Raw genomic sequence first — 16,372 nt, forward strand, 5'->3', positions numbered from 1 at the left:
CAGAGCTAGTTTGGGGCAATAAGGGAAAGATGCAAAAAGCTGTACAGTGACCAAGCATTTGGCAAAATATTTTCTTTTATTTTTCACATGTTCTTTTTACTTCATTTTGAATATATTTTACAGGGTCTCATTTACTGTCTTGTCAAATAAAAGAGCAAGAGGGTTTCTCACCCAGTGGAATAAAACTTGGCTCTTGAAGGCAGAGACATTGTTATTTTAATCCAATTTCAAAAGCATCTGTATCGCTCTCATGAGGATAATTTTGAAGCTGTAACAACTATTCCTATGATTACTTAATGTACAGTAATAATTATTTAAATCTGCTTCACAGCCTGACATAACAGTTATTTTACTTTTCATTTTCAGCACATGCTATCCAAAGTGGGAATGTGGGATTTTGACATTTTCTTGTTTGACCGTTTGACAAATGGTAAGTCATAAAAAGTAAAAACAAACAACAACAAAAACAAAACTTTTTTTTTTTTTGTCATATGACCCCTCTCAGTTACTCCAGGAATTCATAATTATTTTGCTAGACTTTCCCTGTTCAAACATTTAAATGGGACTTGTAGGGAGTTCAGCTCCTTACAAGTTCACATCATTGAATATTTTCAGGACATTCACACAATTGTGTTATGTTTACATGTATCCTGTATCTATACATTTAATTTCTTTATATTTGTCATGGCCACCTTTTATTTATGTATTGTAAAATGATAATTACTAACATTTAAATGGTACCCGCCACCATGTAAAATCCACAAGTTCTTAAAAATCTGTGGCTTATTTCATCTCATTACAATGTGCACTGACCCTGTACCACCCCCCACCTACACTGGGATCATCCTGCACTGATTTTTTTAAGTCCAGACTCCATCAGAAACAAATTTTTATTACTATGACATGTTTTTGTCTGAATTATGCTTTACATATATTATCTGTCAGGATAGGATATTAATTCTTCTCTCGTTCAATAATGCCATAATTATGAATTGTCCATAAAATGTGTGCGCGCTAAGGTCTATATTTGATTCTACACACATGAATCTAGGCAATGAACTAACATGGATCAGTTAAGAGTAGAAGAGGCATTCAGACCCCATGGGTGAGGACCACCCTATCCCTTCCACATGGCTAAATGAGAGGAATTTCCCTATTAGATCCCAGGTAGACTGGCATTAAAGGCAAAGACAAAGTGTGGAAAAGGTTGGGGTCCACTGATTTAGAGGATTACTTATTAGCTCTCTGATTGGCAGTACTGTAGAAATTATGAGGAACAGTCTGCAAATGACAAAGAAAGCAAAAATGTAATTCCACTGGTTAATTATATTCCTGTGCTTCCATTGTATAGCACAATAGCTGAAGAATCAAGGAAATGTCTTTCTGTACTTTTACCTATAATCTGTTTCCTCTTCATATGTTCATTATCCTTCAACCTTGAATCACATACAGAGAGAAAGGACTCCCTTTAAACCTTTCCTTACATTATTGTACTTTTATATAATTTAAATTTTCTTTCAGTTCCGTGAACATGGGTTATTATAAAGTTACACATACTCTTCCTAAATAGCTTGTCAATACGAATACCAATTTAGGGTTCAATTTGCCACTATTACCTGTGCTGAACTTTTAATGAAGTTAGTGTGAATTTAAGGGAAAACTAAGTCCTTGCTAGGTTGAAATGCATTTTCTATTGCATAAGACTGCATCATTGTAGTCAGATCCAATTACAGCCGTGTGCTGAATTGGATGCATGGATTTTTCATGTTTGCACAATCATTGATTAAATTAAAAAGTTCAACTACTTGCAAACTGCTGACTTCTCAGTACTTTGTTTGGCTTTCAAGACTGATTAGCTTTGGCCATGTACTTAAATAATTGAAATGGGCTGACACTATAATTAGGGCTTTTAATATTAGGTTCTGACTGATCTATACCAATAAAACACTCATAATTTAAAAAAAAAATGAAATTGACGGTTATCCAATGAGCACTGGAGAAACATCAGAAATGGTTCATATTGATTTCATTCCTTTTCCAGTGAAGTTTGTTTATATAGGCACCCTGTTTATTTATATCTATGGGCTGGTCTAACAGAACAGCACATTAACATGCTGCATATTAAATTGGTCCACGTGGATTGCGCTGGTGTACACTATAGGTCCCCCAGTGTGCTTTATGTAGTGCTGTTTGAAACAATACTACCTGTTTGTACAAATAGAGAGCCTCCAAATCCTGATTTTAGACATTTATATAGAATTCAAAAGTTGCTAAAATAAATGCTGAAAAGTGAAATTAATAAACCCTGAGAAACAAGAAGCAATGAACTAAATATAGTTCATTGGAGGCACTGCTAAATTCAAGCGTTAAAAACATTAATTTAATCTTCTGCATAAATTCCTGGAGTGGCCCTTGTTCCTTCCTAGTAGGTCTTTTCTGGACACTGCTTTGTGAATTCAGTATGTTTATAATATGAAAATAGGAAACTGATTTCCTGTACACTATAAACTACATACAAGAAAGAATATATCTAAAGCTGAATTCCAGTACCATTTTCCATACAGGACATACATTGTGATGAGTAACTTGACTCGGATACACAAAGTTACTCATGGGCATAAATTTGCATTGCCAACGCAGCAGGACTGTCCTGGAGTCTCCAAGAACTTTAAATTAACCTTTAATTAAAGATTATTTCATGTGATGAAACCTCCAGGAATATGTCCAACCAAAATTAACAACCCTAGCGTAAATGTTGGCAGGATAAGTTCTCAAGAGATTGAATCAGTTCAGATCATTAGAAAATAAGCAAGATCTTGCTTGTATACCATTGTCACTGAGTTATTTATCAGCTCTTAAAAGAAGTTAACAAGTGTTCTTCTACAATTTCAGGAAACAGCCTGGTAACATTGCTGTGCCACCTCTTCAATGTGCATGGGCTTGTTCACCATTTCCAGTTAGACATGGTTACATTACATAGGTTTTTAGGTAAGTCCTTTCTTTAATGCTATCGTCAGAGGCATTTTACAGCTTAGGCAGGACACAAAGCATGGTGTGGTCTTGCTCCAATGATATTTTATTATATTGCTGACATTTGCATACAATTATATTCTTGCATATATTAGCAATTGAACATTTCTGTAAAATACACTAGCCTACTTTACAAGAAGTAAAGATTCAGACCAATTGAAGTCAATGGTGAGATTTCAGTGGACTTTGTACTGGCTCTAAACCGGTCTTTCAACAGACCAGAAAAAGCTAAACTGCTGATTTAAAAAAAATAATCAATCACTTATACTGAGCCACACACAGACTGGGGAGGCCCAACAGACAGACAGACAGACACACAGTTGAGTAAATCCAAACATCTCAGTGGAAAAGGAACTGTAGTACAGCGTTATTTTAATGATTTATAGAGAAGCTAAGAGCCTATTTACAAACTTTAACTAATTATATAACTGGATAGCACTGATAAAAGCCACTGCTGCTGCCACCTCTGCCAACAGAAATATTAGCCCCCATGTTGTCAGGCTATCAAAGAAAAGAGAAAGCCAAAGACAAATAACTCCATGCATTGCATTCTGCGAAAGAGAGATGTTAAAGGCAGTATCCTGCCAGTGAGAAAGCACCATTCCTGGAAAGTGCAAACTTTGCAACAAACAGAAGTGTACCCCAAACACCAGAGTAACTCATCCTATTTTAACTGTCATGACTGATAGTACAGGGCAAGAAGCAGCCTCTCAGGTCACTCAATCTGAACTTATACAGGTCTTAAAGAATTACTGTCCACACCTTCCGTTGATTTATATATTTGATATATAGACATGCTGTGCTAGCTGGAAAAAAACTCTATTGAAATAGTATATACACACACCAGTAATTGTCTCTTGGAACTAGTATAAAAGACCAACAACAATAATTACAACTAAAGCCTTATGCCAGAAGGAATTACGAGTGAGTGATTTTCTCTTTTGTGCCACATGCACATCCTCAGTTATTAGCCTCATGTGTGGTGTGTCTATCCCAATCAGAACAATATTATATTCAGACCTTCTAGCATTTAATAGGGAAGTCTCATGCTTGAGATTTCTTATCTCCCTTAATACATTTTGGAGATTTGATTGACAGGAAAGCCATTCAATAGTAATGAGTGAATACCACTGCAATTTTGCTTCTATCCCCTCTTCCTAATTAACAGGACATTGTCTTCAGAAAGGAGGGTGATGCGTGGGCAATGTTACCATACAACCTTTGCATATAGAATGCCAACGTCATTTTGTCCTAGGATGGTACAGTGGATTGCCTGGCGGTAGAATGTGCTGCCACATAGCACAACTAAATTCCAAGAGAAAACCTCAGTAATTTCTTGTGTCAACAGGAATTGAGAGAAGGCTGTAAATAAAGTCAGACCTCAATCTTCCAGGTGGAAAGTTAGCTTTTCCAGCACTGAAAACTAAAACAAAAGGGACTGGGATTTTAAAATGAAAACATTCCAGGAATGTTCACTTGGATATTTCTGAGACCCTGCCTGAACGATGTGAACACTTCTTTGATCATGGATAATCAGTCAAGTAATAAGCTCCCACACACCTCCCACCCCAAATGTGAAATAGGTACTGCCTTAATGACATATTACTCACGTATTGACAGCGGCCTAAAATAATTACACTATAGTGTGTTTGATTTTACTTCACTTGCTCCCACCCTTATTTTACTTCTAAATGAGAGCTTTCACTAGGGCAAGAAAAGCTTGATTTATGAACTAGGAGCAGGATCCTCTAGGGCCTCACAAATCCTTTCAGGCAATTTTTTTTCTTCCAAAGGTATCTTAGTAAGAATGCCAAGCTATGCAAGCGGTCTAAGTAAAGAAAATCCCCAGGCCACTGAGCATAACACCAATTCTTGTTTTAACCCTAGTTTCCAAGAACAATCATGGTGTTGGGACATGTAATCTTTTCTCTGTTTTGTTGTCTAGTTATGGTTCAAGAAGATTATCATAACCAAAACCCATACCACAACGCTGTCCACGCTGCTGACGTCACTCAAGCTATGCACTGCTATCTAAAGGAGCCCAAGGTAATAACAAATAAAAACAACAGGACTTTGCACTGACTGAGCTTTTCATAGAAGAGTTTCAAATCACAGTACTGGATTGATAAAATAGCTATTGTGTAGGTGGGGTTGAGCCACTTAAACTCACCCTGACTCAAGCTTATGGGCTACTCACTGTAGCAAAATCAGAAACAGTCCAATGGCCTGATTCTGATCTCATTTGAATTGGTGTAACCAAAGGGCAATTTTGTGAAAGTCAATGGAGTGTTACCAATGTTAGCTAGGAATACGTGAGAGTGGAATCAAGCCCTATGTTTTATCAGTCGCAGTCCTCTACACTAACCACAAGACCCTGCTGCCTCTAACTGCACGGAATAGCTGACATCTGGAGTCTGCAGGGCACATCATTTGTTTCTCATTGCAGAGTACTTTATTCAAATCAGAACACATTTATCATTATAACAGTAATAAATAACTAGCGCTCGGCAACAGAAAGGCTTGGGGGCTTCTTCCAAATCTGAATGAAAGTGATCTTCCACTCTGCTTCTGAATAATGTGAAAATATTTCACAAAGGATTGAGGCCAACATTTTCAAATGTGGGTGTCTGACAGTAGCTAAATCAGGTCTGTTATTTAGGTGTCTGAATCTGGATTGAGATGCCTACCATTAAGCAACCAACTTTGAACATTTTGGCCTTTGCACACTGAGAGTACAGTGCTGTACTAGTACTGTAAAGTACCACAAACATTTTTGTAGAAACTACCCCAAGGTTTTTGTAACCTGTTCATTGCTCACGGCAACATAAAAACTATTATAATGAGTCAGCATATAGCCTGATTGATCGTTTTGAGAGCTACACACATGCAATTAACTCAAAAGTGTCAGACCTGTAGATGGTAGTGTATAAATAGTTATCTCAGATGATAGCACTGCAAACTGAACTATAGAACCAAACAATTACACGGTGTAGCAGTTGCTTTGATCTTCTCACTAGAAGAATTGTTTGTGATAATATTGTGGTCAATTTTGTGTGGTCTAGCTTGCCAGCTTCCTCACCCCTCTGGACATTATGCTTGGACTGCTAGCTGCTGCAGCTCATGATGTAGACCATCCTGGGGTCAACCAACCATTTTTGATCAAAACCAACCACCACCTTGCCAGCTTATACCAGGTGAGATTGTGCTTGCGGAGTTTGGTAGAGTGGAAAGGATTAAGACAAATCTGAGGCATTGCTGCAATGCCTTTTTAGGTTGAAGCTATGGTTTCAAGTCTAGTTGAGTTACAGTAGTTACAAGTTTGACAATTTCAGCATAGAACCTCGGTACACATTTGTTTGCAATGCAAAACTACCACTGCCCCTGAGCAACAGGGTGCATATACCAATGTCTGGTCAGGACAATATTAGCATTGAAAAGGCAGCAAGGATGGGAAGATTTCTGAAGGGGATAGGCTGGGCAGGCCTGCTGATGGGGGGGGGGGGGGGAGGGGAAGGAGATGGTGGCAAGAGAGGCAATTCAAAAGGGCCTGTGGCTCCAGGCTGCCATTACTGTGGCAGCAGTGATGGCCAGAGCCATAGACTTTTTAAATTGCTGCCGGAGCGCCAGGCAGTGCGTTCTGGGCAGCACTAAGGGCAGGGAGAAGAGTGCAGCATAGTCCCAACAATGCTGAGGGCTGACTGCCTCACCTTCTGCTTTAGGCCCTGCCCCTTCCAGGAGCGTGGAGCCACCAACCACCTTACCTGGGGGGCCCAGCCATTCTGTTGGCTACCCTGGGCTGGGCTAATATGTGGATTTGTGGATTGCAATCAACAGTTTTCTAAAAATTCCTTCCCAGTCCTACATATGGTGATTAGTGAGAGCAAGAACCAATCAGCTAGGCAACTGAGAGAGAGAATGCTTGGTGCAGCCCAGAGCATTGGCCCTCTCCTTCCAGTGTCTCATCTCCAGCTGTGATCAGCTCTGATGCTTCAGAGGAAGGAGACCAAAAACAAACACACAGAGAATACATTGGAGGTAGGGGAAAAGAAAATCCCTTCCTGGCCCTTGCAGGAGACCAGCTGAAGGCCTGAAGCATGTTATTTTAGGAACATAGCATATATACCAAAGGGATCCTCAGGACTGCTGAGCACTGCTCCCAATATCACAGGCAACTTTGTCATACAGTCCTACTCATAAATGTGTCCAACTCTTGCTTAACACTAATTAAGTTATAAATCCATATTATTTATGTGCATATATATCTATATCTATATGTACTGTATCTGTATCATGCACCCGACATAAATCCATGTATGTTTATATGCGTGTTTGGAAGTCAGCTTTGACTACTGAACTTAACTTTGAGAAGCAGCACGTGGCATTAGAAAATCTTGACACTAAGCAGGAATAAGTGGAGTTAGGATCAGGGAACTGATGTGCTTACTTTGGGGCTTTTCAATCCAAGAAACATAAAAATGTATGTTATGCACTGATCGTGATCCATGGCCTTCAAAATTCAGATAGTGAACATGGACCTGTCAAAAAAAATCTGGTCTATTGGTGATGAATAAAATTCTTTAAACCATATGCACTTTGAGGAGAAGGGATGCTAAAGGCAATGTTCCTTTCTGAATACACTGAGCATGATTACAGCACGGTCCTGTTTTAATACTTTGTTGACTACTTAGAGAGGAAGATTCTCTCTTCCTCCTCGCCAGCATCCCCCTCATCTGCCCTTCCCCTACATAGACACTTTGGTTTGACAGATAAGATGGTGATTGTGTAACAGTTCAACTGTCCTTCTACTCTGAGATAAAGGAACAGACGGGGCCATGTGAGCCAAGGTCAGAACAGTGTGGTGTTCGCAAAGCTATGACTTTGTGACTGGCTTAACTTGCTGAGTCAGTTTACGACAAATTATATCCAAACAGCAACCACAGCTAGGTTCTGCCTACATTATTTTGCTCTGGTCTCCTCTAAATGTCAGTGCAATTAGATTGGAGTGGAGAGGAGGGAAACCAAGTAGTAGTGGAAGGCAGAGTTAGGATCCATGAAAAGAGAAGTGGGGAAGATCCATCTCATACAAACCCTGACAACAGAAAAATGATGAATTTTTTTTTTTCAACTGTCTACTTAATATCCATTCTTCCTCACTTCCTGGTAGATTTTAGTTTACCTGTGCACTACCAAGTTGCAGCCAGAAATAGGAGTCTTTTTACAGCGAATCCCTTCTCACAGAGAAGCTCATTCTCATGTCATTCATAGCCCAGATTTATGGTTTTGAAGGATGTGGGTAGCTCACGATTTTTTACATCACTGAATCTTCTGAGGTTTGGCCATTAGAAACATCAGTGGCATGCTCTTGACAGCTTCGCCGCCGCCACTGTCCCCCCCTCCTCCTGCCCCGAAAGAACATCCTTTTCTACTTCTTTTGGGACTAAGGAACAACATATTTTTGGCCATTAGTAATCTCATTACGATAGAGTACTCTGTATGGCAACTGTGCCAATCCATACCATGGGTATTAGGCACTAAACATAATGAAAGCTTCCTATAGCCAGCCATAAATATGTCTCTGTCTACTAGCAGTTCAAATAAAGGGATAAGCTTCCTCTAGACCAGAAGCTAATTGTTAAGAAACAAACTGGTTTGCAATTCACACTGGCCCACCACGTCCTAGCCCTCTCCCTGTTTGGTTTATATCCTCACTAGCTAAAGCAACCTAATACCTGTTGGCAATAAGCCTTAATAAGTCAGCGGAAGGGGCCTTGGTGGAAAGCTACAATTCTAAGTGGTAGCAGCAGCTGTCTGGTTTCTAGATGCTTGCACTTAATGCTAGAGATGTATGGCTTCATGCTCAGCTGTCACTTGATAACCTGATCTTTCTTTATTTGTCGAGTGAACTTAAAAGATGGGGGGACAGAAGGAGAAGGGGTGAAGCAAGAGACTAAGAGCTTTTATGTAATCTTTCTGTATTGCTTCACTCAACTCCCTGTCCTGCTTCTTTTATCTGTAGCCCCTCCTCACTCAGACCTTTGCTACCACTTTTGCCACATTCCTCCTCTTCTCTCCCTCCCCACAAGCCCCCCCCCCCCCCCCCGCCCACAGCATCTCTCCTCCACCACTCTTCTCGTCTCTCCTCTCTTCCATTCCTCTCCCCCATGGGGGCCAGAGGGTGGCAACAAATAACAGTCAGGGGGAGGTCTTGTGGGGAGGAGGGTAAAGGAGAGAAGGCAGGGAGAGGAAGAGGCGGAATGCAGCCAAAGCCACCATAGCCCAGGCATCCAACGGCCTCCCTGATCTATTGTACCCGCTGCACATGCACAAGCAGAAATGTACAGAACTGAAAATATACAATCATCGTTTTCTAGTAGGAACTAAGTAATTATTATTTATTGAACTTTTATAGCAGCTTTCTTGAAAGTATCTCAGGGTACTTTTTGACATTAATTAATCAAACCCTATCTCTTTCCCTGAATATAAAGAAACATATCTCAGTTTTAGTAAGACCAAAAAAAAAAAATAGAGCAATGATGCAAAGAATGAGTTAGAAGAGTAAATTCAGAGAATGTGAAAGAAGTAAGAGAAAAATAGATAATGTAAGGATCTAGTTGGACCTGTTTTTCCATATATTATCCTCCCCTCTCAGATCTTCAGTAACATGGTCTACCCCATTTTTTCCTTTCCTTGTTGGTTACTAGCAATGTTTCTGCTTTTTTTCCCATGAATCTGCAGAATAAACGTTGTTGTGTGTACCAATATGGAGGTGATGTGGAATGGGCTGAGGGGTTCAGAGTGTGGGAAGGGCCTCAGGGCTGGGGCAGAGGACTGGAGTAAAAGGGGTGGCAGCTCTGGCTGGGGGGTGTTGGCTCTGGGATGGGGCTGAGGGACTCAATGTGTGGAAGGTACAGGTCTGGGTACTGGAGCCAGCAGAGAGGCAACTCTTCCTGCCATGACAGGTCCGGGGCTGCGGATGCAGGAGAGGTGTCTCTTCCCAGTCACAGCAGCTATGGGATAGGTGAGAGCACTTCTCCACACTGAGACAGCTCTGGGGCTGGGGGGGGGGGGGGGGAGGGGGAGAAGGCATTTTTCCCCACCACAGCCCTGAGTGAATGTGCAGCCCTTGACAGGTTGCTGCACGGCCACACAGCTTAAGGGAACGTAGGATACTAGTTATTAATAAATGGTGTGTCAAAGAAACAGTATAACAGACCTTGTAGGATGCAATAAGCATTTATCATGGATGTCTCCTCAGCAGCAAGACTGCTTGATAATAAGATAGCTCTGAGAAGAATTGCTGTTATATTTTATACTGTCACCATCCACCATCTTATGGTCTGTGTCTGTTGAGGGCAGATCGGAGGCATCTTGATCTTTCATTATTTTATCGTTTATATTGTGGCAGTGTCTAGTCAGGATTCCACATGCTAGGTCCTCTTCAAACACATACCATGAGACAGTTCCTGCTTCAAAGAGCTAACACACTATTTGTTGTATGATTCTGCAGGTACATTACACTTTGAGCACTTATTCCAGTTTGTATATTTCCTTCTAACCTAAAACTCATTGGTCACCAGGACACACTGAAAGAAAATATCAATTATAGGAGGACCTGGCAGAAAAACTGATAATTAAAGGTTGCCTGGCACTTCCCATTCGAAGACGCTGATTTCAATAGCTTATAACTTTGGTTGGACTGAAATTTTTCATGACAGGTGTCTGCTTTCAGTTGAAACAGTTCAGGATTTCTGAGAATGAGATTGAAGGAAAAATACATTGCTCTGACCCTTATTAAAAAACTTACAACCAGTTAATAGAGACATTCTAGCGCTTTTATGCTTTGCAGCAATTACTTGAAATTTGGCAGGCTGTTGCCAGGGTTTCCGCTCCTCACCTTTACATTGAAGATCTCATCTCCTCATTTCACAGGAGTATTGTGAAGATAAAGTCATTAATGTTTACGAAGCACTGCAATACTTTAGTGAGTAGTACTATTCTAGCCGCCCCGCGACAGTTGCTAGGGAAGGGCCACGGACTGCTAATTGAGGAGGGGGTGTTGTTTGGAGGAGGGGCTGAGGCCAGCACAGCATCAGCTGCTGGGGGCCACCTTGGGACTGCGGCTGGGGAGATGGGCAAGAGACCACTGCTTTTGGGTGGGGGCCGGGGCCAGCACAGCATCAGCTGCCAGTGGCCACCAAGCAGCAGCTGCACTGACCACATTCGGGACAGCTGCCAGGAGCAAGGGGCTGCTGCTTAGGGGAGAGCCAGGTGGGCTGCTGCTCGGGAAGAGGCTGGAGCCAGCACAGTACCAGTTGCTGCTCTGGGGCCGTTGCCCAGGGCCACAAAGCAGTAACTGATCTGGTCATCACCTGAGATTGCTACTGGGGAGGGGCCCAGGGGCCGCTGCTTGTAGAAGCCATTGCTGGGGGGGAGAGGGGAGGGGACTGGGGAGTGGCACCACTTGGCAGGACCACCAAGCAGCGGCTGTTCTCTCTACTCCCAGGACTGCTACTGTCGGGGGTGGGGGGGAGGGAAGAACCGCTGCTTGGGGAGGGTCAAGTGGGCCACTGTTTAGAAGGGGGGCCAGCACAGCACCAGCTGCCACCCTGAGACTGCTGCTGGGAGGCTCACTAAGCAACAGCTGCTATGGTTGCCCCCTAGGACTATCACTGGGGGGCAGAGGCTGGTGCTCAGGGAGGGTGGGGGCACTCTGGAGGACTGTTGCTTGGGGGATCAGGGCCAGAGGCCGCAGCTGCTGGGGGGGGGAGGAATGTCACCAAATGGCAGGTCTCCAACTGCTCCTGGGACCACTACCCGGGGGGGAGGAGGGGCAGGCAGTGTGGCACCACTGTTGGGGGACCACCCCAGGAGCACTGCCAGGCGCTACTGAGCAACGGCTACTCCAGCCACCCCAGGACTTTTGGGGATGGCTGTGGGGCAAAGGGATGCGGTCAAGACACCACCAGCTGCTGGGGGGTACCAAGCAGCAGCTGCTCCTGCCATCTCAGACCTGCTGCTGGGCAGGAGACTAGGAATCACTGCTGAGGGAGCCATTATCCAGGGAGCCATTATTCAGGGAGACCAGGGAAAAGGCCAGCGTAGCACCAGATGCCAAGAGCCACCCCAGGGCCACTGCCGGGGGCAGTCAAGCAGCAGCCCCTTTGGCCACCCTGGGACTCCTCATGGGAGAACCAGAGCCAGCAAAACACCAGCTGCTGCTTGAGAAAATAAATGCAAAGTAACGCACATGGGAAAACGTACAACATAAGGTAGTGCTACATACTCTTCATAACACAAGAACTAGGGGTTACCAAATGAAATTAATAGGCAGCAGGTTTAAAACAAACAAACAAAGAAAGTATTCTTCATGCAACACGCAGTCAACCCATGGAACTCCTTGCCAGAGGATGCTGTGAAGGCCAAGACTATAACAGGACTCAAAAAATAGCTAGTTAAATTCATGGAGGATAGGTCCATCAATGGCTGTTAGCCAGGATGGACAAGGATGGTGTCCTTAGCCTCTGTTTGTCAGAAGCTGGGAATGGGAGATGGGAGAGGGATCACTTGATGATTAACGGTTCTATTCATTTCTTCTGAGGCACCTGGTATTGGCAACTGTCGGGAAACAGGGAACTGGGTTAGACTGACCTTTGGTCTGACCCTGTATGGCCGTTCTTATGGTGCTAGCTGCTTGGTTTCCCTGAGTAGTGGCCAGTGTGGCTGTCCCCAGGGCCAACTGAACCACTGGCCCCAAAGTCAGCAGCTTGGGCGGCCCTGGGTGTCGGCCACACTTGCCTCTGCAGAAGACAAGGAGGTGGTGGAAAGTCACAGAATCTGTGACATCTGTAACCCCCATGCCAGACACGGAATCGTACTATGAACTCTGTGAGCAAGGTCACACCAGTAAGGATGGAGCGGCACATTCTTTAAAATGTCAAACTATTTAAAACAGGCCTGTCTGGCTTAAAACCTTTCTGAATGGGAAGGTGGGTCCCAGGCACTAGGTGGGTCCCAGCTGGTCTTGAACATAGATTATATTTCCACTGCCCCCCACTTCACTCAATGCAAAGGATTGACGGAACTCAGTAAGTGGGCAATATTTCTTTCTGTCATCATCATTTGGCTACCACAGACAGAAACCAAAGCAACCACAAAGGGTGGCACTACAGCTTACTTACTGCTCACCACCCAAAGCCTGCACTGAATGCAGGAGCTGGGTAGTGCCATGTAACGTAGAGATGCTTTCCTCTCTCTCTTCTCTCCCAACTGAGGGGCAAACACATCTCTCCCTGCCAGAGGCACAATGTTTGGTAGTTATTATTTAGCTATAAGCCCAACCCCACCTCTTTGTTTGGGCACCAGATGCCACAGTTATAACGTGCCTTGCTACATAGTATGCAGTGCTTATAGGAGTCTCATGTGTTTTGTTAGGAATATTATGGGACTGGGGTTTTTGTTCCTTCATATTATAAATCCAGGACCCATTGGGCATCTTGGCAGCAATTCACCCTGAAGGGCTTGTGCAAAGACTGGGCCTCCTCTCCTTGTGTTCCACAGAGATACGTGGAATGCAAGCTGCCCAGAGCTTTATACCCTGTGGCTACGTCTACATTGGCAAGATTTTGCGCAAATACTTTTAACGCAAGAGTTTTTGCGTTAAAGTATTTGCGCAAGAGAGCATCTACACTGGCATGTGCCTTTGCGCAAGAGATGTGCTTTTGCGCAAAAGCATCCATGTCAGTGTAGACGCTCTCTTGCACAAGAAAGCTCCGATGGCCATGTTAGCCATCGGGCTTTCTTGCGCACAAAATTAACGTTGCCTGTCTACACTGGCCTCTTGCGCAAGAACAGTTGCGCAAGAGGGCTTATCCCTCAGCGGGAGCATCATAGTTCTTATGCAAGAAGCACTGATTTCATATATTAGAACGTCAGTGTTCTTGCGCAAGAACTCCCCGCCAGTGTAGACAGGCAGCATGTTTTTGTGCAAAAGCAGACACTTTTGTGCAAAATCATGCCAATGTAGACACAGCCTGTGTGCTACAGAGGGCAGCATAGCTCCTGGGTTAGGGGACTCAAAATGATGCACACCTGTAGCCCTATGCCCCCACCCAAGCACTTGGGAGGTGTAGAGGATGCTATTCCAGCTCACAGTATGCAGTAGCTGCTGGGAGCAACACTGCAGATTTGTAGAGCCCTGCATTTGTTTCCTCGTCTGTATCCACAAAAATGAGCCAGGAATATCCATAGCTGCAAATACAGATATGAAGCAGATATCCATGAATTTGCAGAGTTCTACAGGTCTTCACCCTGTCTCTCAGCTGGGGGGGTGGTTTTGCTCTTCACCTCCTCCTCTGCCTTTGTGTGCTTGAAATGAATTTCACATACTAAAAGCCAAACACTCAGTAAACTAGATTGTTGCATAAGTAACCATGATAGAGGTGGCAGGAGTAGACTGAGATAGGGAGTCTGCCTGGCTGGGAGCTGAACTGGATATTACAGAGAGAGTAGAACTGGAAATAGGGCAGGTGACGAGACTGGGAGTAGCTGGGCAAGAAAAAAAAAGTCTTGAGCCTTGAAGGTCAGATCCAGGCAAGCTGAGGGCTGCATTTGGCCCCTGGGCCTTAGGTTCCCCACCCCTGAGCTATACAATATGAAGTACAGGGTCAAATCAGATCCTAGACTTCTCAAACCGGGCACCTACAATGAATGACTACTTTGAACTTCAATCTCTCTGTACTTCAGTTCCCCACCTGAAAAACATGGATAAAGCCACCTCTTCATGTGACAGGAGTGTTGTCTAGATAGACAGCACTCCAAAACTTTGGTGAAGTGCACAAGAGAAAAGTCTATGACCAGATTAATGATTCTATCTTCAGAGCTGGATTTGAACACTGTACAGTAATTAAGGTCTAGGGTCATGCACGGAACAATGAAGAGAAAACAAAACACTGAATAGCTGTTCATTAAATGAACACTATCCATTACGTATTTAATGTATTTATATAGTGTCAAAGAAGTAAGATAAAAGAGGTGTAAATAAGCATCCCAAGGAGCCTAATTCCCTGTAAGCTGTGTGGCTACACAGCAACATATTTAGTGCTATGCAGGTCGCAAAGAACCTGCCTGACCCAGAACTGCCATGGCTGGGAGAGGGGCACCTCCCCCAACTCAAACCCAGCCCTGGCCCAGATGTGCCGCTGCCAAGGAAGAGAGGCCTGTCCCCTGTCCGCAGCCCAGGTGCTAGTGCTGTGGGGAGAGTTGCCAGGAATCCTACCTAGATAGCCCCAGGGCAGGCTGCACTCCAAACCCCTCAGCTCTGGTTCCACCCCAGATCCCACACCCTCAGCCGTCCTCACCCACCCACACTCCAGACCTCTGCCTTGCCCCAAGCTCCTCATTCCTGGCTCCACGCCACAGTCTGCATCCCCAGCCAGAACCCTTCAAGCCCCTGCACTCTAACCCTCTGCCAGCCCTGAGCCCCTTTCTGCATTCCAAGTCCTTGACCCCACTTTATTAGGTGTGCCAGTACGAAGGACATCACTTCCATAATGTGTCACACACCACTTCCATACTGGTGCACATAACAAAATTCACTCCACACATGTGGGAAAAAGTTAGAGGGAACACTGCTCAGGAGCACTGTACAACAAATTAAGAACAGTCATTTAAATTCCAGCAACATGAAAAAAACCAATTGCCCTGAAATTACCTCATTTCCTCCATGATTGCATGTGTCTTGTCCATCCAGGTGCGATCCTTTTCACGCATCTTTGTTTTATGCTTCAGGATGTGTTCCCTCCCAATGCTTTCTGTAGGAGTCATGTGGGTAGAATGCCATGCTTCCTGCCAGGATGTGTGCACTCCAAGCACATTCCCAGAACAGCCTCTCTGAAGCTATAAACAAACAGCTTCTTGCAGTTACGCTTTATCTCCATTTGACTCTATTTCTCACTGTCTCCATAAAATCCCTACCCAAAAGATGTCTGAATTCTCTCTTACCTAAATGACCCCAAGGGCACTGTGTTAATTCCATCATAACCTTCGCGACTGACTAAATCACTAGCTAGAGACTACAGAAATTATCAATCTGGTGCTGTCCAGGGAAGCTGATGGAAAGTCTAAGGATAAAGTAATATTTAATATAGTGTAGCCAGCCAGAGACCCCAGCCAATAGGACCAGAAGCAGATAAAGCAGGGACCTTTGGACATTCCATTCAAAACTGCAGAATGTTCTCTCTCCCTGCCTTGTGCTGACTGATAGTTTGCTCCATCCAACTCTTCCAGTCCCTCCTCAGTGTCTCATCACTTCAGCTTCATTCCACATCTTTCCTTCCTACAGTCC

General features: G+C 43.8%; 1 protein-coding gene across 9 annotated transcripts in view; it reads left to right on the top strand.

Annotated features, from left to right (window-relative positions):
• Positions 1-16,372, top strand: part of PDE7B (phosphodiesterase 7B) — a 264,944-nt gene that overhangs the window by 228,808 nt on the left and 19,764 nt on the right. For 8 of the 9 annotated variants that reach the window (XM_075924236.1, XM_014573966.3, XM_075924239.1 and 5 more), the window contains 4 exons: positions 367-430; positions 2,893-2,988; positions 4,976-5,076; positions 6,093-6,224. In XM_075924236.1, the coding sequence (XP_075780351.1) occupies positions 367-430; positions 2,893-2,988; positions 4,976-5,076; positions 6,093-6,224 (393 nt within the window). The remainder of the gene's footprint in view (positions 1-366; positions 431-2,892; positions 2,989-4,975; positions 5,077-6,092; positions 6,225-16,372) is intronic. The other variant, XM_075924238.1, reaches the window with a different exon arrangement.

This window comes from Pelodiscus sinensis, chromosome 3, assembly GCF_049634645.1.
Source record: "Pelodiscus sinensis isolate JC-2024 chromosome 3, ASM4963464v1, whole genome shotgun sequence".
NCBI classification, from domain to species: domain Eukaryota; kingdom Metazoa; phylum Chordata; order Testudines; family Trionychidae; genus Pelodiscus; species Pelodiscus sinensis.